The sequence below is a fragment of the Ranitomeya variabilis genome, chromosome 8, assembly GCF_051348905.1.
Source record: "Ranitomeya variabilis isolate aRanVar5 chromosome 8, aRanVar5.hap1, whole genome shotgun sequence".
NCBI classification, from domain to species: Eukaryota; Metazoa; Chordata; class Amphibia; order Anura; family Dendrobatidae; genus Ranitomeya; species Ranitomeya variabilis.
The window spans coordinates 27,351,625-27,376,583 of NC_135239.1; the positions used below are offsets into that span (position 1 = coordinate 27,351,625).

At 47.2% G+C, this 24,959-nt stretch overlaps 3 protein-coding genes across 5 annotated transcripts; 1 reads left to right on the forward strand and 2 right to left on the reverse strand.

Moving 5' to 3' along the window:
- Window positions 1–36: 36 nt before the first annotated feature.
- DPH2 (diphthamide biosynthesis 2) lies at window positions 37–6,335 on the reverse strand. 2 transcript variants are annotated; one of them, XM_077276911.1, is made up of 7 exons: window positions 6,189–6,335; window positions 5,761–5,936; window positions 4,426–4,538; window positions 3,192–3,412; window positions 1,815–2,447; window positions 1,457–1,648; window positions 37–1,027 (listed from the first exon to the last, which is right to left on the reverse strand). In XM_077276911.1, the coding sequence occupies exons 1-7, from the start codon at window positions 6,283–6,285 to the stop codon at window positions 903–905; spliced, it is 1,557 nt and encodes a 518-aa protein (XP_077133026.1). In that variant the 5' UTR covers window positions 6,286–6,335; the 3' UTR covers window positions 37–902. The 2 variants fall into 2 exon arrangements, with proteins under 2 accessions (XP_077133026.1, XP_077133025.1); XM_077276910.1 differs by having other exon boundaries at window positions 5,761–5,949; window positions 6,189–6,329.
- On the forward strand, window positions 6,230–15,710 carry IPP (intracisternal A particle-promoted polypeptide). 2 transcript variants are annotated; one of them, XM_077276907.1, is made up of 9 exons: window positions 6,230–6,358; window positions 7,600–7,910; window positions 8,624–9,055; window positions 9,284–9,439; window positions 9,517–9,684; window positions 10,457–10,594; window positions 10,683–10,805; window positions 13,364–13,584; window positions 13,888–15,710. In XM_077276907.1, the coding sequence occupies exons 2-9, from the start codon at window positions 7,619–7,621 to the stop codon at window positions 14,110–14,112; spliced, it is 1,755 nt and encodes a 584-aa protein (XP_077133022.1). In that variant the 5' UTR covers window positions 6,230–6,358; window positions 7,600–7,618; the 3' UTR covers window positions 14,113–15,710. The 2 variants fall into 2 exon arrangements, with proteins under 2 accessions (XP_077133022.1, XP_077133024.1); XM_077276909.1 differs by lacking the exon at window positions 6,230–6,358 and adding an exon at window positions 6,381–6,399 and having other exon boundaries at window positions 13,888–14,259.
- A 308-nt stretch (window positions 15,711–16,018) lies between these two features.
- On the reverse strand, window positions 16,019–23,478 carry TMEM69 (transmembrane protein 69). Its single transcript, XM_077276912.1, has 3 exons — window positions 22,583–23,478; window positions 17,325–17,382; window positions 16,019–16,727 (listed from the first exon to the last, which is right to left on the reverse strand). Exons 1-3 carry the CDS (start codon window positions 22,825–22,827, stop codon window positions 16,035–16,037), a joined length of 996 nt encoding a protein of 331 aa, XP_077133027.1. The 5' UTR covers window positions 22,828–23,478; the 3' UTR covers window positions 16,019–16,034.
- Window positions 23,479–24,959: the final 1,481 nt, after the last annotated feature.

Here is a 24,959-nt window from a genome sequence, read left to right on the forward strand (position 1 = left end):
TATATAAGAAAAAGTGAATGAGCTCTGCTGTTATTTAAGGCAAATGCCCCTTTTAATCCTTAAAGGGATGCAGATAAGTAATTACCTATACACCAGGGAGTGGGACTGCTGGGACCGGCACCGATCAGCAGAACAGGGCACTTTCTCCCCATTACAATGGACAGCTGCTGCATTCATTCCCTATTGGACTGCCTGGCACTGCCACCAATCTCCCAAGCTATCACCTATCCTATGGACAGGCAATAACAAATCTTCCCCGGTGAGTCCCTTTAACTATTTGTCTCCCTCTGGGCTACCATCAATAACGCCAGCTTAGCTGCATAGTCAAATCCACTCCTGTCTCATTAGAATTTCAGGTCTATCCTCCATACTTTACCCTGCACTTCTGCTCCTTAAAGGTACAGCAATGATAAACAGTACCGGCTTAGTTGCCCAATGACTGGTGTCCAGGACATAAACAAAAATGCCCCTTAGTCGCCGACACCAAGCAGATAACTTTAAAAAAATGCAACTTTTTTATATTACATTTTATCTATGGAAATTGTCCTGCAAGTGGTCAGAAACGCCATTTTTTTGTTGGATCAGTTGCTAAAAGTAATGATAAACCTGGCGCAGCGTTCAGCGGGAACCAGCGGCCCGGAGCAACGAGGAGACATCGACATCTAGGAGCCGCTCACCGGGAGATGATGGTTCTGTAGTGTCTGCAGGAGAGCGATCGGAGATCCTCATCGTCCATCACTGAGGTCCCTACAGTCAGGAGGCAGCGAGACCAGCGACCGCCCAACATGGGTGACCCGAGCGTCCGGCACAGCGCCATTTACTGCAGGGAGACGCCGTGGAGGATAAGCATCGAGGAGCCTCCGTCACAGCGGAGGGGCACTGGTCACCGGAGACCCCTGACATCAGCTGTTTACTTCGTCCTCATAGGCTATCGCGATCCCTCTACGTCCCTCCGCGGCTTTTACAACTGGCGTCTCTCCCAGAGCCTTGTCCAGTCCCTGCCAACTCCGGGAGGACAGGAAGGATGCTGAGGAAGAAAGGAAGGAAAGAAGGAACCGGAGTAAAAGCAAAAAAGAAATTGCAAAACTGGATGCAGCACTGGATTTAACTAGAGAATACGACATAGTAAAACCATAGAATTGTAATTGCAGGTCTGTCTGTGACTAGATTATAATATATAATGGAATTCCAGAATTGTGAGTGCAGCTCTGGATGTGACTAAAGTATATGATAGGAGAACAAGTGCAGATCTGGGTGAGACTAGAGCACAGTAAAAAATGAAACTGCAAAATTGTGAGTGCAGCTCTGGGTGTGACTAGAGTACAGTAAAAAAAAAAAAATGAAACTACCGGCAGTAACCTGTAAATTCCCTGTGGGGCTGTAGGGGGCATCACAGGACACTCTGCTAATAGCAGTTTTGTGCTTGGGTCACATGATAATGATGGCCGCCCGTTACCTGCAGGTCCCAGCTCTGCCACTGCGGTGTTACTGTTCCGGTGTACGAGGCTCGTACGTTCTGCCTCTTCTGATGCTTGCGCCACCGCAGATGAGAATCGAAGAGATCTCATCTCCCCCGTAATCAGAGAAACATCTGCCCGTTCTGCGTCTTCAGGGTCAATCTCTGGAAAGTCCACATGAGCTGGACCACCTATGCCAAATCACAGAGGAAAAGACACACGAGTGTAAGATAAACCTCAGCTTCTCTTTACCTCCCTTGTGCTTTGCACTGCAGCTCTGCTCCACTAAAACACATCCACGATCGGTGCCTCCTTCCTACCGCCATTGTCCACGTCCTTCATTGTCCCTCTACATACCTGGAAGTAATTCCCGGAAGTCGGTGATGCAGCGGCCGCCCCATTCCCGCGCCGGGTTACAGGCCACCTCCATCTCATCCGGGGTGACGATTGGCCGGTAGAAATCCGAAGAGTCCAAAAGTGAGTTTTCAGGACAGGCCACCAGCACGAAGATGTCCACCTCTGGGAAGTTGGCCAGCTTGGCGGGGTTCAGCTTCCCCATAGACAGCATGTAGCTCTTCTTACCGGCCCGATGGATGATGCTCTTCAGGTGAGACAGAGCAGACAGGTAGTCAGGGACCCCCAGGGTGCCCACCAGGATCCCCACCACCTGGGCGTCCCGCGCCTTCTCTATCAGGTAGAAGCGCTTCATGAGCGCGCGGTTGACGTGGACTCCTTCCCTCCTGGACTCGTTGGTCACTGGGTTGAAACTAAAGAAGGAGCAACGTGGCCAGGTCAGCAGGAGATTACTGAGTGTCGCACCTTCTCCTCCCACGTAGAAGACGCTGTAGCCGTCCGGCCACAGTCCGGGGTCAGGACAGAACTTCCTGCCAAACTTACAGACCTCACCACTAGAGGACGCCTCTTCCAGCCAAGACAGTTTACAAAAGACGACCCGTGAATAAACGGCTGCAAAACGTGTTTCCAGCTCCCCTGCGGACAGAAGAGGGAGAGTAATGGACAAGGCCACTTATTCTTTACCGAAAGCTCGATGATCAGCAACATTTATAAGTCGCTTTCCTTGCAAGGTGCCATCAATGAGGAAAGTATAGAAGCATAGACAAGAGCGACACCTGCAGGCGGACAGCGGTAGAGCATAAGCACATACAAGGGTCATAAACAAAGTTTCAAAACTTTGTCCAGCATGGAAAGTTATAAAACTTTGTCAATTACTTTATTGGGGGATTTTGTCTTTGTCGCTGTAAGAAAAAACTGTGTGTAAGTGGCTACTGATCCCCCACTTTTCCCCAGTATATCTGCTTCCTTTAGCTGCATTGATATATGTGATGGGTCAGTACCTGCGTCTCACCAAGTCTTGGGAGAAGCTGTTATATGAGGTTGTTCTGATGAGCACAACACTCAGAGCAGGAGATAGAGGCCGGCCCATCACTGCCATCATCTGTACTCCAAATGAGGACGTCATCACATATCAATGCAGCTGAAGGCACAGAGATAGACTAGGGGAAAAGATGAATTTTGATCTCCACTTGCAAGGTTTTTTTTTTTGCAAGGTTTTTTTTTTTTTTTTTTTAAGAATAAAGACAAAATCTAATAAAGTGATTTGCAAAGTTTCATAACTTTCCATGCTGAGAAAAATAAAAAATAAAAACAAAGTTTATTTAGTCTTTAAAATTCTTATTATGGCTGATGCAGGTGGAGGTTGCAGCATGCACATACCTAGAATGTGATCATAGACGACATCTCCGAAAACCACGACCGGAGCGTCTCGTGCAGGGAACAGATCCCGAAAAGCCTCGGTACAGAGATCCACGTTCACAGCCTTACGGCCAAACACGTAGAAGACAGGAAGCCGCCGACACGGGCTCAGACAGGCCCGACCATAGTGTACCAAAGCCTCAGCTCCGACGTGCTCCGCCGCCACCTCGTCCACACAGCAGCTAATGGAAGAAAGTATTAATAGGAGGAATACGAGACCGACCGCAAGTACTGTTCACATAGGCAGAACGGCCCAGGTGCAGGGGGACAGATCCCGCGGGGGCTCTAACCCCTTCAGAAATGGCCCATTTTCTATTATTTAAAGATGTAGAGCTAAATTCTCTGACCATACAGCTGTTTATTTGCAGGACAAGTTCTCTCAGTGAACATCATCTTGGACTATATATTTTTTTTTTTTATTTTGGGGGGGGGGGGGGGGGGTTTGAGGAAAAAATAAAAAATAAATTAGCACAGATTTTTTCTTTTAACCATGCAACAGAAGCAACCAGGTAAGTTTACGTTATGGGACGATATGAATACTGAGATACCAAATATGTTTGTTCTTTGTTTTTTTTACAAAAAGAAAAGTCATTTTTTTGTGCTGTAACTTTTTGCTTTACATTGTTGCACCTGCATGGTGTTTAATGCAGTTTTGTTGCTACAATTTTGCTCTGCGTTTGTTTTTCTATGGTGGGAGGATGGAAAAAAGTTATTGCACCATTTGCATTGTTGCATTTTGTCCCCTCTGTTCTGTGCGATAGAAATGAGGAGCTTTACTTTTAACGCTCGCAGGTTTCAGTTGTAGAGGTAGGAAATGTTTTTTTTTTTTAAATGTAAAGTAATTTTTATTTGTCTAATCTGAGAATTTGATTTAATTGCACTTTATTGAGCTGCATTGCTTTTTTTTTGTTTGCTTTCTTTGGCCTCATCCCCCTAGGGGACTTGATGTAGCAATCACTTCATCATTACCAGTTTATGCACTTCTGGCACAGACATTGATGTACTATTATAACACGGTGTGGGAAGGGGTTAATCAGCCATCCTGAATGAATGAACCAGAAACGGCATCTGACTACAACCTTCCAATCAGGACTTTAGGAAAGCTGGGTGTTACCCCTATGGGAGATGAAAAGGCGGACATAATAGTTAAAATGTGACCTCATACCACCCTTGCATAAGACTTGACGCCCCTCACCTGCCATAAGACGTGTCCCCCAGGATGTAGATTTTGGCTCCGGTAGCGTCCTCCAGTTTTTTGGCAATAGTGACGGAGCAGCCGAGGAGATCATCCGGGAACTGCAGGGCCACCTGGGAGGCAGGAGGACGGAATTAGCCGATACAGACTGAAACGTAATTCTTGTACAAAAAAAAAAGTTCTGCAACTTTCTAATAAACTTTTAATTCTCACTAGTTTCAAGATTTCTGGTTTCTGTCAGTGAATGGGAAATTCTTTTTTACCTCTAGGGGATACAAAGTCAACAGCTGAGGGGGTGTTACAACGTATCAGTGTAAAGTCAGATCCAGGAGAGGAGGAGAGAGATCAGTGCTGTAGATGTGTTTACACAGGATCGTCTGATGTGATACAGGGACGCAGGGCAGTGGGTGGGGGGGGGACGCAGGGCAGTGGGTGGGGGGGGGGGGAAGGACGTAGGGCAGTGAGCGGGGGGGGGCAGGGCAGTGGATGGGGGGGGCGCAGGGCAGTGGGTGGGGGGAGGGGGCGCGGGGCAGTGGGTGGGGGGGGGGGCGCGGGGCAGTGGGTGGGGGGGGGGAAGGACGTAGGGCAGTGAGCGGGGGGGGCAGGGCAGTGGATGGGGGGGGCGCAGGGCAGTGGGTGGGGGGGCGCGGGTTTAGTGGGTGGGGGGGGCGCGGGGCAGTGGGTGGGGGGGGCGCAGGGCAGTGGGGGGGGGACGCAGGGCAGTAGGGGGGGGACGCAGGGCAGTAGGGGGGGGACGCAGGGCAGTGGGACGCAGGGCAGAGGGACGCACGGCAGAGGGACGCACGGCAGAGGGACGCACGGCAGAGGGACGCACGGCAGAGGGACGCACGGCAGAGGGACGCACGGCAGAGGGACGCACGGCAGAGGGACGCACGGCAGAGGGACGCACGGCAGGGGGACGCACGGCAGAGGGACGCACGGCAGAGGGAAGGGGGACGCACGGCAGAGGGAAGGGGGGACGCACGGCAGAGGGAAGGGGGGACGCACGGCAGAGGGAAGGGGGGACGCACGGCAGAGGGAAGGGGGGACGCACGGCAGAGGGAAGGGGGGACGCACGGCAGAGGGAAGGGGGGACGCACGGCAGAGGGAAGGGGGGACGCACGGCAGAGGGAAGGGGGGACGCACGGCAGAGGGAAGGGGGGACGCACGGCAGAGGGAAGGGGGGACGCACGGCAGAGGGAAGGGGGACGCACGGCAGAGGGAAGGGGGGACGCAGGGCAGAGGGAACGCAGGGCAGAGGGAAGGGGGGACGCAGGGCAGAGGGAAGGGGGGACGCAGGGCAGTAGGGGGGGACACAGGGCAGAGTGGTCACACCTTTTTTGCCGCTTTTTCCTTGATGAAATCAATGGTTCGGTGAATGTCATAGGTCTCCTCCAGCGATTCGTCGGCGATCACAGGATCATCAGGGCCCGGAGGGATCAGCTCCCGCTGGATGACATCGGCCCCATCGCTGCTGAACGTGGCACTCGTCATCTCTCCGCCGCCAGAGTCTACAGCACAACACTGATCAGATGTGAGACGGCCACTCACATAGTGGAGGGAGCAGGGTCTCACAGCAGCACAGAGGATTACAGGAGAGAAATGCTGTCACCATATAGGTAGTCACTGAGAGCAGCACAGAGGATTTCAGAGGTGACTGCATGCGTCACGGACTATATTATCAGCATTTGTTATCACCTCTCTATATAGTAGGGAATGGCCGCCCCGAGCACTGCAGTAGTCAGAGTCCGTACACGACTTACCTGTGTGCTCAGGGTCCGTACAGAGCACCCTGACAGCACCACAGACCGCACATGTGAACCCCGGGTCTTCCGGAACTCCTCCCGCCACCTCCAACATGGCCGCCAACACTGGCCGGATCCCAGAGAGAACGTAAACGGCATGACGTCATCACAACACAGCTGGAGCGCAGGTAAGTGCGGCTGTGCAGACGGTGCTGCCTCCTCTCCCCGGGTACATTGTAGCCCAGTGCGACCCCTCAGCGGGGATACAGTGTTACACAGCTGTGCCCCTCACACCTGGGATACAGGGCAATATAGACAGGAGAGACCCCTGTATAGGAACACTATGGGGGCCCTTAACAGTCCTATGTCCTCATAATGCACAATTCCACCTGCTTTGGAGCTGGTAGTGGCCCCTCACATCCTGGGCCCCTGGTAATACTTACAGGGCTGACATGGCGGCACAGTGGCCGGGCCCTGACATCCGCAGCCCCCAGGTTGGGTCCTGGCTGTCGCAGGCTGCCCCCTTCTCTTGCACTATGCGGCAATGTGAGCAGAGCGAGGTCGGACACGACACGTCTAGTTGGAATGTGACTGGAAATAGGCAAGTCCTATACTTGTGGTCAGATGACCGCCGTCCGCCGGCACCAGGGAATCCTGACAGCGCGCTCTGAAGATTCACAAATCAGCCTCACATTATACAGGCCCGGCAGACGGGCACCACAAGCCTAGACAACTCCTTTAAGCTTCTATCAAACAGAAATTGTGAAAAATTGTTCTATCCTGGAAAAACACTGATAGAACCATGTATGAGAAATAATGATGCCTGAATAAGCCCTTACTTTACTCGACGTCACTCACGTGTTATTGATCCAACTTGTCAAGAGCAGAAAGCTGCTTTTTTCCACAACTTTTCTTGGCCCGCAAACATTTCTGCAGCAGTCAGTTCTTTGGGACAAGAGCTAGGGTTTATCACCAGGTTTTTGTTACGTAATCTGAGAGCAGCATGATGTGGGGGCAAAGACCCCGATTCCAGTGATGTGTCACTGATTGGTCTGCATGCTGTCATTTTGATACAATCATTATTTTTTTCTGTTGTAGATGTAGCATTGCTCAGAATGCCGAGCTGTGTATAACCCTGTCCACACCACTCATTGGCAGATTGCTGTGTACACTGTGCATAGGCAGAAAACTACCAGTCATTGGTGGTCAGGTTACCCAGAATAAGTTGTCCAAGAGGCACCAGACACCAAGTCCTTTAGTGATAATCTCCTGCTATTAAAACAGCAATAGTAAGTGACACATGACTGGAATCAGGGTCTCTGCCCATACTTCATGCTGTTCTCTTTAAGGCTAAAAACATCATAATATTAGATTTGTCCCACTTGAATTTGTACTCTACCCCTGTTCTGTGATCTTTTTGTTTTTCCAGCTTATTTTCTGTTGCAATCATGGCGCTGGCGTCCACCACGATCATGGCCGCCTCCTTGCACTCGGTAGGAGAGCACGCACAGCTGGTGCTGCAGCAGATGAATAAGATGAGGCAACAGCTGGAGTTCTGCGACCTGCACGTCCACATCGGCCAGGTGGTTTTCGGGGTGCATAAACTGGTGCTGGCCGCCAGCAGTCCTTACTTTGCAGCTCTGCTGTCAGGTGGCATGAAGGAGTCGTCCGGCGATGTGGTCCTTATTCAGGAGGTGGAAGCCGACATCTTTCAGCTGCTGCTGGATTTTATCTACACTGGTAAGTGGATACGATAATTATCTCCCCATCTCTTGTGCCTGCAGTCAGAATGACTTTTATATTTACAGATGTAGCAGAGCTGAGTGTGTGGGGGAGATTTACTATACGCTTAGACTCAGGGCCGGACTGGCCAGCTGGCAACGCTGGCAAAGTTTGCCTCATGTGCTGCCGTGTCTGTGGTTTTCATAAAGCTGCAGGTGAAATATTGCAATTTACAGAAGAAACAGTAGAAATACAAAGTCAATTCTGCTACATCTGTAACATCTCATCATGTTAAAAAAACAAAAACGTATTCAGGTTTTTCTAGTCATATCCATAGGTGGGAAAGTTGAATAAAAGCAAAACCGACATTATAGCTCCCGCAAGGGTTATCGGAGCTTTTCTAGACTCCTGGAAAGGCAAATTTCCTAATTATGTAGTAATAGAGGAGCAAAGAGTGCATCACTGCAGGAGCATCGAAATATATCGACATCAGTAAACCTTGATCACTTGGTTCCAGTGGTAAAAGCTGTTTCTGGGAAATCTAAGTGAGAATCAATACGGTTATTCTGAAAGTTCCTTCTTCCCCTATGTGATCCCATAATTAGGTAGGAATGTATAAGGTGGGGTAGTTCCCTGGGAGATGGATTTGCCGCCATATTGGGGTCACCCATCTTTCCCAGAAACAGAAAGGGGCTTATATTCCCTGTGATATTTTCTGTTTTCTGTCCCAGGCTCGGTTCTCATCAGCCCGGAGAACGTGCAGGAATTGATGACAGCGGCCGACATGTTGCAGCTGAACCACGTGGTGGCGCTGTGCTGCGATTTCTTAAAGGAGCAGATAGAGCCGGGCAATTGCATTGGCTTCTTCCAGTTCTCCGAGCAGCTGGCCTGTCAGCCGTTGTTAGAATTCACCGAAAGCTACATCCACGCTCATTTCCCGGCGGCGCAGCAGGGGGACGAATTTCTGATGCTGACAAAGGAGCAGCTGATCCGTCTCCTGCGCAGTGAAGAGCTGTGCATCGAAGACGAGCATCAGGTATTCTCTGCCGCAATGTCTTGGCTTCAGAAAGACACTGCGACTCGGAAGAGACATGTCGTCGAGGTGCTGGAGCCCGTGCGCTTCTCACTGCTCCCTCCACAACGTCTCCAGAAGAATATCAAAGGTAAGAACCAGGGGCGGATGTATCATTGGTGCAACCTGCACAGGGGCCCATTTCTACCTCCACTGCACGCGCAATTTTGCATTTTTAGGAGCTCTTGGCCTGCCAAGGGCCCATATATTATTCTTGCACAGGGGCCCTTTACCGTCTGTGTCCGCCGGTGATCAGAGCTGTCGCCATTTACTGCACCACTGATCGGGACATCCCATAGCCTTTCTCTCCTTGTTACAGAAGTAACAGACTTCAGCCTGCGGGTGGCGCTGCAGACGCTCCTAAGGGAATACTTTGAACCCAGCCTGTCCCCTAAAGATAAGAAGCTCTGCAACTTCCTCCAGACCTCACGTGTTCGGCCTCGCAGGAAAGCGCGCAAATTCCTCTACGCGATAGGTAAGGCTATCCTGAAAGGTGTGTGAGGGGGCTATGCCCAGCTCCCCCTCCTGACACACAGACCTCCCTCCATACAGGAGGATATATCCGTCTGCAGGGTGGACGGTGGAGTGATAGCAGAGCGCTGAGCTGCGTGGAGAGGTTTGATACGTTCAGTCAGTACTGGAGTACGGTGTCCTCCCTGCACCAGGCACGGAGCGGGATGAGCGCCGCCGTCCTGGACGGGAAGATCTATGTAGTTGGAGGTGAGACCCCCTAAATATCACACATCCTGTTCCATCATATGTATGGCTATGTGCACACGTTGCAGATTTGACTGTGGAATTTTCTGTGCAGATTCTGCATTTGTCAGAAAACACAGGTCAGAATCTGCACCTTTTTGGAATCTGTACACTTTGCAGATTTTTGTGCAGATTTCTTCCTTTTTTTATCCCTGCAGATTTCTATTAAGGAATGGGTGCAGAAACGCATCAGATCTGCAAAAAGAATTGACATGGTCCTTTTTTGAATCTGCTGTGTTTTCCATGCGGATTTTTCTGCACAATTAGCACAGCATTTTTTTTTGCCATTGATTTACATTCTACTGTAAATCACTTGCGGATCTGCAGCATTTCTGTGCGAAAAAAACCGCTGCAGATTTGCAGGAAATCTGCAATGTGTACACGTACCCTAAATGTAAAGCCGCCGTCCATGCACTTCCATCGTACCGATGCTCCTCTCATCAGTGTATGCAGCACTTTATGAGGCCGATTGCTTGGGGCCCCTCAGGATACTGCAGTCAGAGCACAGTCTGTGCTTCAAGGACGTATGAAGGAGACCGAGGAATGAGCATCTGATGACAGGAAAGGGATTTTAGATGGTCTAAAAGCCGACATACTGTAAGATTTCAGACACCCAAACCTGGCGAGGAGCGGCCCCGCATCTGATGTATACATAGGTCTCCTGATCCCCCAATATGGATCAGGCAGTTTGTATAAAATCCTTTTAATGTTTGCAGTTTGTAAAACTTGTCTGCAGGGGAAAAGGACTCCATGATCTTCGACTGTGTGGAGTGCTACGACTCTGTGACTAAGCAGTGGACAGCGGTTCCCTCCATGAACCAGCCACGTTGCAGTCTGGGAGTGTGTTCCTGCCACGGCGCAATCTACGCAATGGGTGAGTGCCGATCCTATGATGACTGAGACTTGTATCTGTGTCGCAGACCGAGAGTAGAGAGCAGAATTATCCTCATCTGTCACCACAGGCGGCTGGGTTGGAGCAGAGATTGGAAATGATATTGAGCGATTTTCACCAGAGGACAATGCCTGGCAGGTGGTGGGACAGATGTCTGTGCCGAGATATAATTTCGCTTGCTGTGAGAGCCAAGGTGAGCAGTGCACTTTTTTTTTTTTCTTTTAATATTTGGTTCTTAAAGAAATTTGTCATTTCTAGTGCCCATATAACAGCTCTGATACATCAGATGGCATACTGTGATGTAATAGCGCCCTCATGTGGCCAATTATTGGGATGACTATGCATTTAGAATGCATCAACTGTCTGGATGATGGGTATGAGACAAAAGCTCCATGTGACCCCAGCCTCATAGAGAGATGTTCTACCTAACACAGAACCAAATGAGCAACTTTATATATGTATAGAAGCAAACCTAAGTCACTATACATTCCTGATCCTTAGTTACATCCTGTATTATACTCCAGAGCTGCACTCACTATTCTGCTGGTGCAGTCACTTTGTACATACTTTACATTACTGATCCTGAGTTACATCCTGTATTATACTCCAGAGCTGCACTCACTATTCTGCTGGTGCAGTCACTGTGTACATACATTACATTACTGATCCTGAGTTACATCCTGTATTATACTCCAGAGCTGCACTCACTATTCTGCTGGTGCAGTCACTTTGTACATACAGTTAGGTCCATATATATTTGGACAGAGACAACGTTTTTCTAATTTTGGTTATAGACATTACCACAATGAATGTTAAACAAAACAATTCAGATGCAGTTGAAGTTGAAGTTCAGACTTTCAGCTTTCATTTGAGGGTATCCACATTAAAATTGGATGAAGGGTTTAGGAGTTTCAGCTCCTTAACATGTGCCATCCTGTTTTTAAAGGGACCAAAAGTAATTGGACAATTGACTCCAAGGCTATTTCATGGACAGGTGTGGGCAATCCCTTCGTTATGTCATTCTCAATTAAGCAGATAAAAGGCCTGGAGATGATTTGAGGTGTGGTGCTTGCATTTGGAAGGTTTTGCTGTGAAGTAAACATGCAGTCAAAGGAGCTCTCCATGCCGGTGAAACAAGCCATCCTTAAGCTGTGAAAACAGAAATAAACCCATCCGAGAAATTGCTACAATATTAGGAGTGGCAAGATCTACAGCTTGGTACATTCTGAGAAAGAAAGAAAGCACTGGTGAACTCATCAATGCAAAAAGACCTGGGCACCCACGGAAGACAACAGTGGTGGAGGATAGAAGAATAATCTCCATGGTGAAGAGAAACCCCTTCACAACAGCCAACCAAGTGACCAACACTCTCCAGGAGGTCGGCGTATCAATATCCAAATCTACCATAAAGAGAAGACTGCATGAAAGTAACTACAGAGGGTTCACTGCACGGTGCAAGCCACTCATAAGTGTCAAGAATAAAAAGGCTAGACTGGACTTTGCTAAAAAACATCTAAAAAAGCCAGCACAGTTCTGGAAGAACATTCTTTGGACAGATGAAACCAAGATCAACCTCTACCAGAATGATGGAAAGAGAAAAGTATGTTGAAGGCGTGGTACAGCTCATGATCCAAAGCATATCACATCATCTGTAAACCACGGCGGAGGCAGTGTGATGGCTTGGGCATGCATGGCTGCCAGTGGCACTGGGTCACTAGTGTTTATTAATGATGTGACACAGGACAGAAGCAGCCGAATGAATTCTGAGGTATTCAGAGCCGCCATACTGTGTGCTCAGATCCAGCCAAATGCAGCAAAACTGATTGGTCGTCGTTTCATACTACAGATGGACAATGACCCAAAACATAAAGCCAAAGCAACCCAGGAGTTTATTAAAGCAAAGAAGTGGAATATTCTTGAATGGCCAAGTCAGTCACCTGATCTCAGCCCAATTCAGCATGCATTTTACTTGTTAAAGACTAAACTTCAGACAGAAAGGCCCACAAACAAACAGCAACTGAAAACCACCGCAGTGAAGGCCTGGCAGAGCATCAAAAAGGAGGAAACACAGCGTCTGGTGATGTGCATGACTTCAAAACTTCAGGCAGTCATTGCCAACAAAGGGTTTTCAACCAAGTACTAAAAATGAACATTTTATTTAAAATTATTGAACTGTCCAATTACTTTTGGTCCCTTTAAAAACAGGGTGGCACATGTTAAGGAGCTGAAACTCCTAAACCCTTCATCCAATTTTGATGTGGATACCCTCAAATGAAAGCTGAAAGTCTGAACTTCAACTGCGTCTGAATTGTTTTGTTTAAAATTCATTGTGGTAATGTCTATAACCAAAATTAAAAAAATGTCTCTGTCCAAATATATATGGACCTAACTGTACTTTACATTACTGATCCTGAGTTACATCCTGTATTATACTCCAGAGCTGCACTCACTATTGTGCTGGTGCAGTCACTGTGTACATACATTACTGATCCTGAGTTACATCCTGTATTATACTTCAGAGCTGCACTCACTATTGTGCTGGTGCAGTCACTGTGTACGTACATTACATTACTGATCCTGTACTGACCCTGAGTTACATCCTGTATTATACCCCAGAGCTGCACTCACTATTCTGCTGGTGCAGTCATTGTGTACATACATTACATTACTGATCCCGAGTTACATCCTGTATTATACTCCAGAGCTGCACTCACTATTCTTTTGTGATGCTGGAGTTTTATTCTTTTTCAGGGATGATCTATGTGGTCGGTGGAATTGGCCAGGAGGGGATAGAACTTTCTTCAGCTGAAGTATTTGATCCCATTACCAAGCGCTGGATGTCGCTCCCCCGTATGGGGACCCGCAGGGCATACCTGGGCGTAGCCTTTTTAAACGACTGCTTGTATGCGGTGGGCGGCTGGAATGAGACTCAGGATTTTTTAAACACAGTGGAGAAGTTTTCTTTTGTGGAGGTAATAAGGAGAGGACGGCGGTGGGGTCTTGTGTTTAGACAAAACTTTATAATTAATAGATTTTATTCTCAAATGTTACTATTTTCAAGATTTCTGCTTGGTATCAATGAATGTGAAAGTTTACTGTCAGGCTGAAAACTTCACAGCTGAGGGCTTGTTACAGTTGTAGTCAGTGTAATCCATCCACTGTGCACTGATACATTGTACCTGCACTGATACATTGTAACAAACTGTCAGGATGTAATAAAGACTTGAGCTGCCAGAAGAGTTTTTCTAACGTTTCATTCCTTCTTTTCTTTGCAGGATAAGTGGGTGGATGTGACACCAATGAGGGTCCCCAGAGCGGGCGTCTCTGTGGTCAGCGTGAATGGGCTCCTGTACGTCACCGGGGGAAGATCCAGCATGCAGAATCATTCAGCCCCTGTGACTTCTGACTCTGTAGAGGTCTATAACCCACATACAGACTCCTGGACGGAGATTGGCAGCATGATAACGAGCCGCTGTGAGGGAAGCCTGGCCGTCCTCTGACCCAAATACTGCAGTGCTGGCTGATGGTGCAGCATGTCTAGCTGAACACCGGGTGCTGAGGGTGTGATGGTGCAGCTGGGTACACCGGGTGCTGAAGGTGTGATGGTGCAGCTGGGTACATCGGGTGTGATGGTGCAGCTGGGTACACCGGGTGCTGAGGGTGTGATGGTGCAGCTGGGTACACCGGGTGCTGAGGGTGTGATGGTGCAGCCTGGTACATCGGGTGTCATGGTGCAGCTGGGTACACCGGGAGCTGAGGGTGTGATGGTGCAGCTAGGTACACTGGGTGCTGAGGGTCTGATTGTGCTGCCTGGTACAGCGGGTGCTGTGGATGTGATGGTGCAGCTAGGTACACTGGGTGTTGAGGGTGTGATGGTGCTATCTGGCACACTGGGTGCTGAAGGTCTGATGGTGGAGCTGGGTACACTGGGTGCTGAGGGTCTGGTGGGGGTAAGAAGGTTCTTCTTATGTCAGTCAAGTGACCAATAATTGGGAGCAATGTCTGAGCAGCATCCATGGACTCTTTCAGTGGGTTGGGGGTCTTGCCAGCTATATGACCCACTAGAAGCTGTTGCCAGTTTGGGGACAGTCACCATCATAGGCTATGGGAAAAGTAATGAAAGGCTGCTGGACACAAGGGTCCGCTGGTACTAGTAGTGCAGAGCGTTATATGAGCACTGGTTTATATCAGTTACATAGGGATGTAAATATGAAGGAACAAAGGAGCGGTAGACCCCGGCGCTGCCAGTGAATTACGTTACTAGGGTGTTTATTCGTACAACGCGTTTTGGAAGGAGGTTGCCTCCTTCTGGCATAATGAGGGATGGGTTGAAGTTAAGGGATGTAAATGTCTCTGGAGGTTATTCCAGTGCCGGAGTGTGTTATAAGAAGAGCGTCTCAGGTCTGTCACACGTATTGATGATTCTCAGCAGTACAGATAAATGAGAAAGTAGAGATCATCCCAGTGTTACTCATCCCGGTGATGAACGCTAAACTCTCCTATGGATGAAATTGCTGATAACAGGGAGCAATAGATTGCTTGTATGATGGATAAAAACAACCGTTTCTTAGCCTGAAATGGCTGATATCTGGGAGCAATAAACTGTTTTAGTTTTATTTTTCCGGCAGAGCAAAAAGTGAACTGCTGATTAAAGGGAACCTGTCACCAGTTTTGGCCAATATGAGATGCAGCCGCCGCCTTTCAGGGCTGATATACGGCATTCTATAATGCCGTATATCTGTCCCCAACCTGACCTGTAAGAGAAGAAAAAGACCTTTTATTATACTCACCTGCGGGGCGGTCTGGTCTGAGGGGGTCGCTCTTCTTGGTCCTGCGCCTCCCTTTTGCAATGCCTCCTTTCTGAAATAGAATACTGTATATCAGCCCTGAAAGGTGATGACCGTATCTCTTATCAGCCAAAACTGGTGACGGGTTCCCTTTTAAGGGATCTGGAATAGCAGGCATCACTTCTGCAGGACAAAAAAATTATCTCATCTACTGAAGTCCGTTGCTGAAAAACTTTCACTTTGTCAATTTTTTTGCAGAGCGGGCGTGTGCGGAATATTGAGTTTGTTATAATAAAGCACTTTTTACAATGTCTCAGTCTGAGGTCATTCATTCATCACATCCTGGATTATCTACAAACTGGGAATTTGCAAAGCAGTGATGAGGGTCTGGTGCTCAGAACCGCCGGGGCGGTCTCAGAATCTGCTGTAGGGTACAGTCCCCAGTGCTGAGGATGTATATCATGATCCCCCAACAAGACCCTCAGTGCGGGGGAACGATAAGATGTAACGCAGGAGCACTACACGATGAGTAAACAAACATGGATTTAACCTTCGTTGCTACTTGTAGTTTTGTTCTCAGTGTCTGATCGGTGATAAAACTTCTGGTATAAAGCTCAACTGCAGATACTCAGTTTTTATTTTTGACTTTTCAGTGATTTTTCTGGGTAGACGGCGAAGAACCACATAGTGGCCAGAATACAGGAGAAGGTCAACAGGAAACAAACATTTCTCAGAAAACTAAGCCAAAATGGAAAAGGAGGAAGCATCCCGAACCCCCCCAATGCCCCCACGATCAATCCACCAATCACTGTCGCCGCCGCAACGAGAATATCATCTGACACTACCAAAGCTGTCCATGCAACAAACGGAAGAAACGCGCCGAGTATGAAGTTCAGCGAGTCCGGCCGGAATGGGCTGTTTTCAGGAACCGAAATACCCCAACGAATTCCACCATAAAACGATAACAGGCAGCTGGCGCTGGCGAGCTGAAGGAACGCCATTTCTGGGTAATAATAACCCCCAAAACTCATGGTGAGAGGAGCAACTACCACCGGGACCAGTCCAGCCACGCTCAGGTACACAGCCGACCTTGGCGTCTTTCTCAGCTCGTCCTTGTAATTCTGCATCATCTGGTTGAACTCCTCTTCTTGGGCGTTTGGTCTTCTCTTGTGGAGTGAGCTGGAGGTGTGTAATCCACAGCAGTGGAGAGGAGCCGAGCGCTGCAGAGTGTGGAGGGCGGCAATAGGCGAGGCTCGGATCCTAAACGACCACCAGGTAATGGAAGCGTGCGATGTTTGTCTGCAGCCTGGTCCAGCCATTTTACAAAACTGTAAAAAAAAAACAAAAAAAAAAACTTTCAGTATCAGTGAATTACAGCACCGAAGGACGTGTGTGATACCTGCCAATTGTGCACGGGACACGACGATATCAGCGCTGCTCTTCTACTCGGGTGTTAACCGAGTGTCTTTGGCGTGCTGGAATACTATGTTCAAGTCGCCGCAGCTGCATGTCTCGGGGCTGTTCGACAGCCGCAACACAGGTCGGGATTAACGATTTGTTAGGCAATCCCTGCATGTGTTGCGGCTGTCAAACATATTTTTCGAGCATGCCGAAGACACTCTGCTAGCACCCGAGCATGCTGAGATAACACCTTATCCCATTACGTTCGCTCAACACTAATCATGACCTATTCTTACTGACACAGCTGATGATACGTAACAATGTATTAGTCTAGTACTGGGTCTAATCACAGTAACAGCATAAAAATTCTCCCCTGTCCTGGACCTACACTGAGGGAATATCAGTCAAAGAAAATCCTAAAAGGTGGTCATATTATTAAAGCTTGTGAGTAATGGCAGCGCCTCCTCTTTGGTTATATCCCTCTCAGTGTTATTTTATTTCAATGAACGCTGAGGTCATTGTACCTGCTGGACCGATGGCCAACACTTTCCACCCAGACGCAGCATTGTGCAGCTCCGACACCTGACAATGAAGAAAAGACAAAATTAAAAGATGTAGTTTTCCGGGGTATTTTATGATACCCTCCAATCTCTATCCCCCAAAGGTCTTAATGAATATCTATCGTACACATGTTTTATTTAAAGAAATTCCTGATATGTGGTTTTGCATTATGTCCTTAGTCAAAATGTGGGTAAATTCGATATGACTGGCAGAGTTATCAGCAGGGGTATTTAATTCTGCCTGTATGTGACCGCCAGCTAGGCTTTTTCATCCGGTATGGCATCTGGCATTAGCATCAGTGACATCTTATCTAACTGACATCTTAAAGGCCTCCTGATGAACCGTACAACGGGGAAACGCGTCGGGACACGTCCTGTATTGGATAAGTGATCTTCTATCTCCTTTCCAAATGATTGGATGCGATATAGGATGTTTTTTTTTATGTCTTTTTGAATTATTGCATTTATATGTAGTGGTCTGGAGCATACCCAGCTGATCTATTTATTAAGTAAGCTATGCTATATTGAGGTCAAGGAGTTTTGAAGCAATATAGAGGCTAGGTATTTATCATATACTGTGCCAAAGAAGTATGGAAACAACCGAATAGGGGACACCCAAAGGTTATTGCCCTTGTTAGGCTCTTTTGCATAGGTTTTGATTGGTTTTTATATTACTGACTTTTTATTTTTGCTTCCTTCATTTCTATTCTTTGCATCATTTTTTTCCCACCTTTATTATAGGGTGAGTTAGGGCAGTGAGGGTCAGCCCACGCTGAGTGGGGGCCCCAAAATCGTACATCTAGGGAGCCAACCTCCACAGTAAGGCAGGGTGCAGATAGGTTTACATTAGGGTATGAGCCAGACCTTGGTCATTAATTTACTTTTAGCCATTGATTGCCATGAATATCACTGGGAAGGTGTGTTTTTAGTAATCTAAAGAATAAAATGACATTTTAAGGGGAATTCATGTTCAACACATTGTTAAAATTCTCACATAGAATGTAGAGTTTACGTCTCTATTTCTATATCTATAATCCAGCCATTAGATGGAGCTATTCTGTGAATGACATATACACATTACTGGGTACAGTACTCTGTGGTCCGTAATTCGGGGTTTGACAAGGGATGCTCAAGAAAACACACCATAGCAGGTAACCACCTTCAAATGGGTTGTCCACTTTTAGGGATTTTTTTTTTTTTTTTTTTTTTTTACTTAATGCATATTTTTCAAGCTAAAAATAATTTTTGCAATAGGGTTTCAAATGTTGCAGAGTTTGGCTTTTACAGGCACTTTGATTCCCTGCAACTTTGTGGCTTGTGCAGGGCTGGGACAAGGTATTTTGGTGCCCTAGGTAGATAAAGCCATTGGCGCCCTTCCCCCACCCCAAAGCTGAGGAATGGGTCAGAGACTAAGGTAACCGGACCCCTAATGCACCTGTCTCCTGCCCCTCTGATGGGTTAGGTAACAAGCTCTGGTGACCACTTCCACTTCTTCACAAAAACATCCGCAAAAGTAAGAAGTGGTGTACTTTAGGGATGTGACTTAGAGTAATAATGCTCTCAGTGTGAAAAACAAGATACTCTTGTGGTTATACCTTTTAATGGCTAACACATATTAAATGATGTTACACAGCCGTTTTCGGGACTTCTTAGGTCCCTTCCTCAGGCATGGTATAACAACGTTTCTGAAGAAACACAAATATATGCACAAAAAAGAGGCATGGTTCAACCGGCTAAACACGGGGTACCAAACAGCTTTTTTTCTTTTAACATGGAATGTAAATTCAAAGTCATGTACATTTTTGCAGACCGTTTACACAATTCAGTGTTAAAAATAGCCATATTCATCCCTGAAGTCCTATATTTTAAATGTCAAACCCAAGGATAGTTATGGAAACTAATAGAGGGGCCGGTTGGGTTTCAATTAAGGTGTCCAGCATGTGGCAGTTACCCCAACCGAAAATAAACAGACCTCCTTTATGATAAAGGGATATGTCTGATGGTTTTTGCATCAGTCATACGAGAAATACTGTCAAGGGGTTACTGCGACAATGTGGAGCCAGAAGACAGCAGCGTCTGATTGCTCCTACTCCAGTGCTCGGATGAAGCACTTCTTCATTTTAAATGTGTTTATTCCTTCTGGCAGGACAGGGGTTAATCAGCCATGTTGGAAATATGTGCTCACAGATGAGCTCATTACCTACTCCTTTTCCCTTTATAATCTGGGCTCTGTTACAAATCCTTGTCAGAGCTAGCATTTGCTGCATGGCTAATGGAGGGAGAGGAGTTCTTATGAGAAGGAGTGTTGGAGGAGTTATCAGTGACTGTTGCTTGGTTTGTATGCGTGGTAATTCCCTATCCTGCTCTATTTTGATTTATTTCCCTACCTTCACACCCCGATGCTTTCCTCTGTTACATGTGAGTGAATATTTTGTATGCCTGGAGTTTTCTGTTAACTCTTGTTTGTCGGGTTGGTGTACTACGGCGCACAGTAGCGTCCCTCTTCCCTTGGTGGGGGAAGAGAACAGACGGAGGGCTAAATCAGGAGATAAGGCAAGGGCGGAGGCCCCGGCATCTTCACCTTTGGAAGTATCCCGGGGAATAGGGCGAGCTAGGACGCCCCCTAGTGTTAGGGACTGGGTAGGAGACCCTGGTCCCGGGTCACCTGACAGCTGGGTCGTAACAAATACAGCTTGCTCAAAACTGATGGTGGTTCTGGTGACATTCATGTACTGATGGTTGTTATGGTGCTGTATCCATGTAGCAATGAGGATTCTGGTCATATATTTGTCACCAGAACCAACATCAGTCCATGACCACGTCACCAGAACCACCATCAGTAAATGCATCACCAGATCCAAGATCAGTACATGAATACTTCAACAGAACCACAGCCTATACCATGGCTGTCCTCTCTAACTTTCCATTACACATTGTATATCTTCACACTGTCTGTTGACATACTAACCCATCTCCATATTGTGCCCCCATTTCACACTGCCCCCTCTCCATATCCATTTTGTGCCCCCCTCTTCACACTATGTCCCCATATTGCCAATCATGCTGCCTTCTTCAAACTGTATCCACTGCTCGCACAGTATGGTGATCACCACAACAAGCCACTGATCTATAGTATTGTCACTACCACAGCTCCACATACAGTGCCTTGCGAAAGTATTTGGCCCCCTGGAACTTTTCAACCTTTTCCCACATATCATGCTTCAAACAAAGATACCAAATGTAATTTTTTGGTGAACAATCAACAAGTGGAACACAATTGTGAAGTTGAACAAAATGTATTGGTTATTTAAAATTTTTGTGGAAATTCAAAAACTGAAAAGTGGGGCGTGCAATATTATTCGGCCCCTTTACTTTCAGCGCAGCAAACTCACTCCAGAAGTTCATTGTGGATCTCTGAATGATCCAATGTTGTCCTAAATGCCTAATGATGATAAATATAATCCACCTGGGTGTAATCAAGTCTCCGTATAAATGCACCTGCTCTGTGATAGTCTCACGGTATGTGCACACGTCAGGATTTTGTCAGGATTTTTCATCAGGTTTTGTAGCCAAAACCAGGAGCGGAACAATTAGAGGAAAAGTATAATAGAAACATATGCACCACTTCTCTGCATTTATCACCCACTCCTGGTTTTGGCTACAAAACCTGATGAAAAATCTTGACAAAATCCTGACATGTGCACATACCCTCAGGGTTCTGTTGGAAGCACAGAGAGCATCATGAAGACCAAGGAACACAACAGGCAGGTCCGTGATACTGTTGTGGAGAAGTTTAAAGCCGGATTTGGATACAAAATGATTTCCAAAACTTTAAACATCCCAAGGAGCACAGTGCAAGCGATCACATTGAAATGGAAGGAGCATCATACCACGGCAAATCTACCAAGACCCGGCCGTCCCTCTATACTTTCATCTCAAACAAGGAGAAGACTGATCAGAGATGCAGCCAAGAGGCCCATGATCACTGAATGAACTGCAGAGATCTACAGCTGAGGTGGGACAGTCTGTCCATAGGACAACAATCAGTCGTACACTGCACAAATCTGGCCTTTATGGAACAGTGGCAAGTAGAAAGCCATTTCTCAAAGCTATCCATAAAAAGTGTTGTTTAAAGTTTGCAACAAACCACCTGGGAGACACACCAAACATGTGGAAGAAGGTGCTCTGGTCAGATGAAACCAAAATCGAACTTTTTGGCAACAATGCCAAGCGATATGTTTGGCGTAAAGGCAACACAGCTCATCACCCTGAACACACCACCCCCACTGTCAAACATGGTGGCAGCAGCATCATGGTTTAGGCCTGCTTTTCTTTAGCAGGGACAGGGAAGATGGTTAAAATTGATGGGAAGATGGATGCATACAGGAATACAGGACCATTCTTGAAGAAAACCTGTTGGAGTCTGCAAAAGACCCGAGACTGGGACAGAGATTTGTCTTCCAACAAGACAATGATCCAAAACATAATGCAAAATCTACAATGGAATGGTTCACAAATAAAAGTATCCAGGTGTTAGAATGGCCAAGTCACAGTCCAGACCTCAATCCAATCGAGAATCTGTGGAAAGAGCTGAAAACTGTTCACAAACGATCTCCATCAGACCTCACTGAGCCCGAGCTGTTTGCCAAGGAAGAATTGGCAAGAATTTCAGTCTCTCGATGTACAAAACTGATAGAGACATACCACAAGCGACTTGCAGCTGTAATCGCCGCAAAAGGTGGCACAACAAAGTATTAAGTTAAAGGGGCCGAAGTATATTGCACCCCCACTTTTCAGTTTTTGAATTTCCACAAAAATTTAAAATAACCAATAAATTTTGTTCAACTTCACAATTGTGTTCCACTTGTTGATTCTTCACCAAAAATTTACATTTGGTATCTTTATGTTTGAAGCATGATATGTGGGAAAAGGTTGAAAAGTTCCAGGGGGCCGAATACTTTCGCAAGACATTGTATATAGTATGATGTCCATCACAGACCCCCCTATAAATAGTATGGCCACCATTGTCCCCCATGCATACTATGATGACCCCCCAGAGCACCCCATATAATATGGCCCACAAAGGGCGCTCCCAAACAGTATGATCATCCACAGTCCCATATGCAGCATGGTCACCACAGCTTCCCATATACTTTGCTGCCCACCGAGCAGAGCCCCTCATTTTATGGACAAGTAATATTAAAAAAGCAGCTTCTAGTCACCTAATCCAGGCTGCAGTCCACAGTCTCCTCTTCCATGCCTCATGAAGTGCAGCAGCGAGTGCTTGATGGCGCGTCACTGCACCGCGCCATTCGACATCCCCTGCGTGCGCCTTCTCCAAAAAAGTGCAGACCGGACGTAGCCTGCGTCTTGCTGTAGTTCCCGGCGGAGCAGAAGGCTGATTACAGCTCCTGTCCCGAGCAGATGGGTGATTGCCAGTGACCAACACTGCTCCCGGTGTGCCCATCACTGTGCTGAATGTCTGCGGCCGGGGGAAGCTCACTGACAGATTCTTCGACAACTCATTCTGCAGGCAGCGATGTACAGTGCAGAGGCAAATAGTGCAAAACTGATTACACCTAATGGCAAAAATGATTTCTAGCCCAAAATATGTGCATTTAAAAAAAAAAGTATGGAAGTGTCCCCAGATGTGGAGAACCCCTTGTATTATCAGATTGATGATGACGCCGATACAGATTCGCCGATCGGCGGTTGTTCAGTAGCCGATTTAGGCAGAATGACGGAACGGTAAAAGATCGCTCAATGCGCATAGGCTGCCACTGTTCTCGGCAGCACGTGTACCGTGTGCACAGGACGATGTGCTGCCGACAATAATGACGTTTAGGCACGCCTAGAAATGTCGCCCGCTTTGCTCAATAGTCTTGACTGGCTGATTATTGGGAAATGAGCCGCTAAGAATGCCCCCTAAGAGCCTGGACTGTGGGGGGCTGTGCACTGGTCGCCGCTCTGTCATATATGAGCCCAGGACCAGATACTGAGACCCCTGAATGGCCCCCAGACATGCACCCTGCATCACTCACCGCCTGACAGACTGTGTGTGCTGTAGTCAGGACCTGGAGGAGCCCATACATCACAGCTACAAGCAACACACCACACTGACACTCACCTCCACCGCCTGCTTTACGGAACTGCTGCAAAAGGTCATTAACAGGAAGTCACACACAGGTTTACTTCCTGTGGGCAAGGAAGCCAGAAGAAGTGTGGGCAGACGGTACTGAGCATGCTCCAACTGCAGAGCGTCAGCGTCTACTCTGTAATGTGAGACGCCGAGAGGTTATATCTGCTCCTCAGTAATCACTATATAACACCCCAGGGACAATAAGCTGTGTATCTAAGCCTGCCACGTGTGATACTGTCTGCTGAGCCGTGTATCTAATCCTATCCTGTGATACTGCCTGCTGAGCTGTGTATCTAATCCTGTCCTGTGTGATACTGTCTGCTGAGCTTCTGTATCTCATCCTATCCTGTGTGATACTGTCTGCTGAGCTGTGTATCTAATCCTGTCCTGTGTGATACTGTCTGCTGAGCTGTGTATCTAATCCTATCCTGTGTGATACTATCTGAGCTGTGTATCTAATCCTATCCTGTGTGATACTATCTGAGCCGTGTATCTAATCCTATCCTGTGTGATACTGTCTGCTGAGCCGTGTATCTAATCCTATCCTGTGTGATACTGTCTGCTGATCCGTATATCTAATCCTATCCTGTGTGATACTGTCTGCTGAGCTGTATATCTAATCCTATCCTGTGTGATACTATCTGAGCCGTGTGTCTAATCCTATCCTGTGTGATACTGTCTGCTGAGACGTGTATCTAATCCTATCCTGTGTGATACTGTCTGCTGATCCGTATATCTAATCCTATCCTGTGTGATACTGACTGCTGAGCTGTATATCTAATCCTGTCCTGTGTGATACTATCTGAGCCGTGTATCTAATCCTATCCTGTGTGATACTGTCTGCTGAGCTGTATATCTAATCCTGTCCTGTGTGATACTATCTGAGCCGTGTATCTAATCCTATCCTGTGTGATACTGTCTGCTGAGCTGTATATCTAATCCAATCCTGTGTGATACTATCTGAGCCGTGTATCTAATCCTGTCCTGTGTGATACTGTCTGCTGAGCTGTGTGTCTAATCCTATCCTGTGTGATACTGTCTGCTGAGCTGTATATCTAATCCTATCCTGTGTGATACTATCTGAGCCGTGTATCTAATCCTATCCTGTGTGATACTGTCTGCTGAGCCGTGTATCTAATCCTATCCTGTGTGATACTGTCTGCTGATCCGTATATCTAATCCTATCCTGTGTGATACTGACTGCTGAGCTGTGTATCTAATCCTATCCTGTGTGATACTATCTGAGCCGTGTATCTAATCCTATCCTGTGTGATACTATCTGAGCTGTGTATCTAATCCTATCCTGTGTGATACTATCTGAGCCGTGTATCTAATCATATCCTGTGTGATACTGTCTGCTGAGCCGTGTAACTAATCCTCTCCCCTGTGATACTGTCTGATGAGCTGTGTATCTAATCCTATCCTGTGTGATACATAATAACCTCGTAGTTATGAGACCT

What these genes read in the sequence shown, in the direction of transcription:
- TMEM69 (XM_077276912.1), bottom strand. Translation starts at nt 22,827, where the DNA reads ATGGGCACACCGGGAGCAGTGTTGGTCACTGGCAATCACCCATCTGCT. An exon ending in TGGACTGCAGCCTGGATTAG is followed by an intron (nt 17,383 to 22,582) that starts GTGACTAGAAGC and finishes CTTCATTGTCAG; the next exon opens with GTGTCGGAGCTGCACAATGC. An exon ending in GTTGGCCATCGGTCCAGCAG is followed by an intron (nt 16,728 to 17,324) that starts GTACAATGACCT and finishes TTTTTTTTACAG; the next exon opens with TTTTGTAAAATGGCTGGACC.
- IPP (XM_077276907.1), top strand. Translation starts at nt 7,619, where the DNA reads ATGGCGCTGGCGTCCACCACGATCATGGCCGCCTCCTTGCACTCGGTA. An exon ending in CGCTTGCTGTGAGAGCCAAG is followed by an intron (nt 10,806 to 13,363) that starts GTGAGCAGTGCA and finishes ATTCTTTTTCAG; the next exon opens with GGATGATCTATGTGGTCGGT. An exon ending in AGAAGTTTTCTTTTGTGGAG is followed by an intron (nt 13,585 to 13,887) that starts GTAATAAGGAGA and finishes TTTTCTTTGCAG; the next exon opens with GATAAGTGGGTGGATGTGAC.
- DPH2 (XM_077276910.1), bottom strand. Translation starts at nt 6,329, where the DNA reads ATGCCGTTTACGTTCTCTCTGGGATCCGGCCAGTGTTGGCGGCCATGT. An exon ending in GGGGACACGTCTTATGGCAG is followed by an intron (nt 3,413 to 4,425) that starts GTGAGGGGCGTC and finishes TTCTTCCATTAG; the next exon opens with CTGCTGTGTGGACGAGGTGG. An exon ending in CTTCCGGGAATTACTTCCAG is followed by an intron (nt 1,649 to 1,814) that starts GTATGTAGAGGG and finishes GATTTGGCATAG; the next exon opens with GTGGTCCAGCTCATGTGGAC.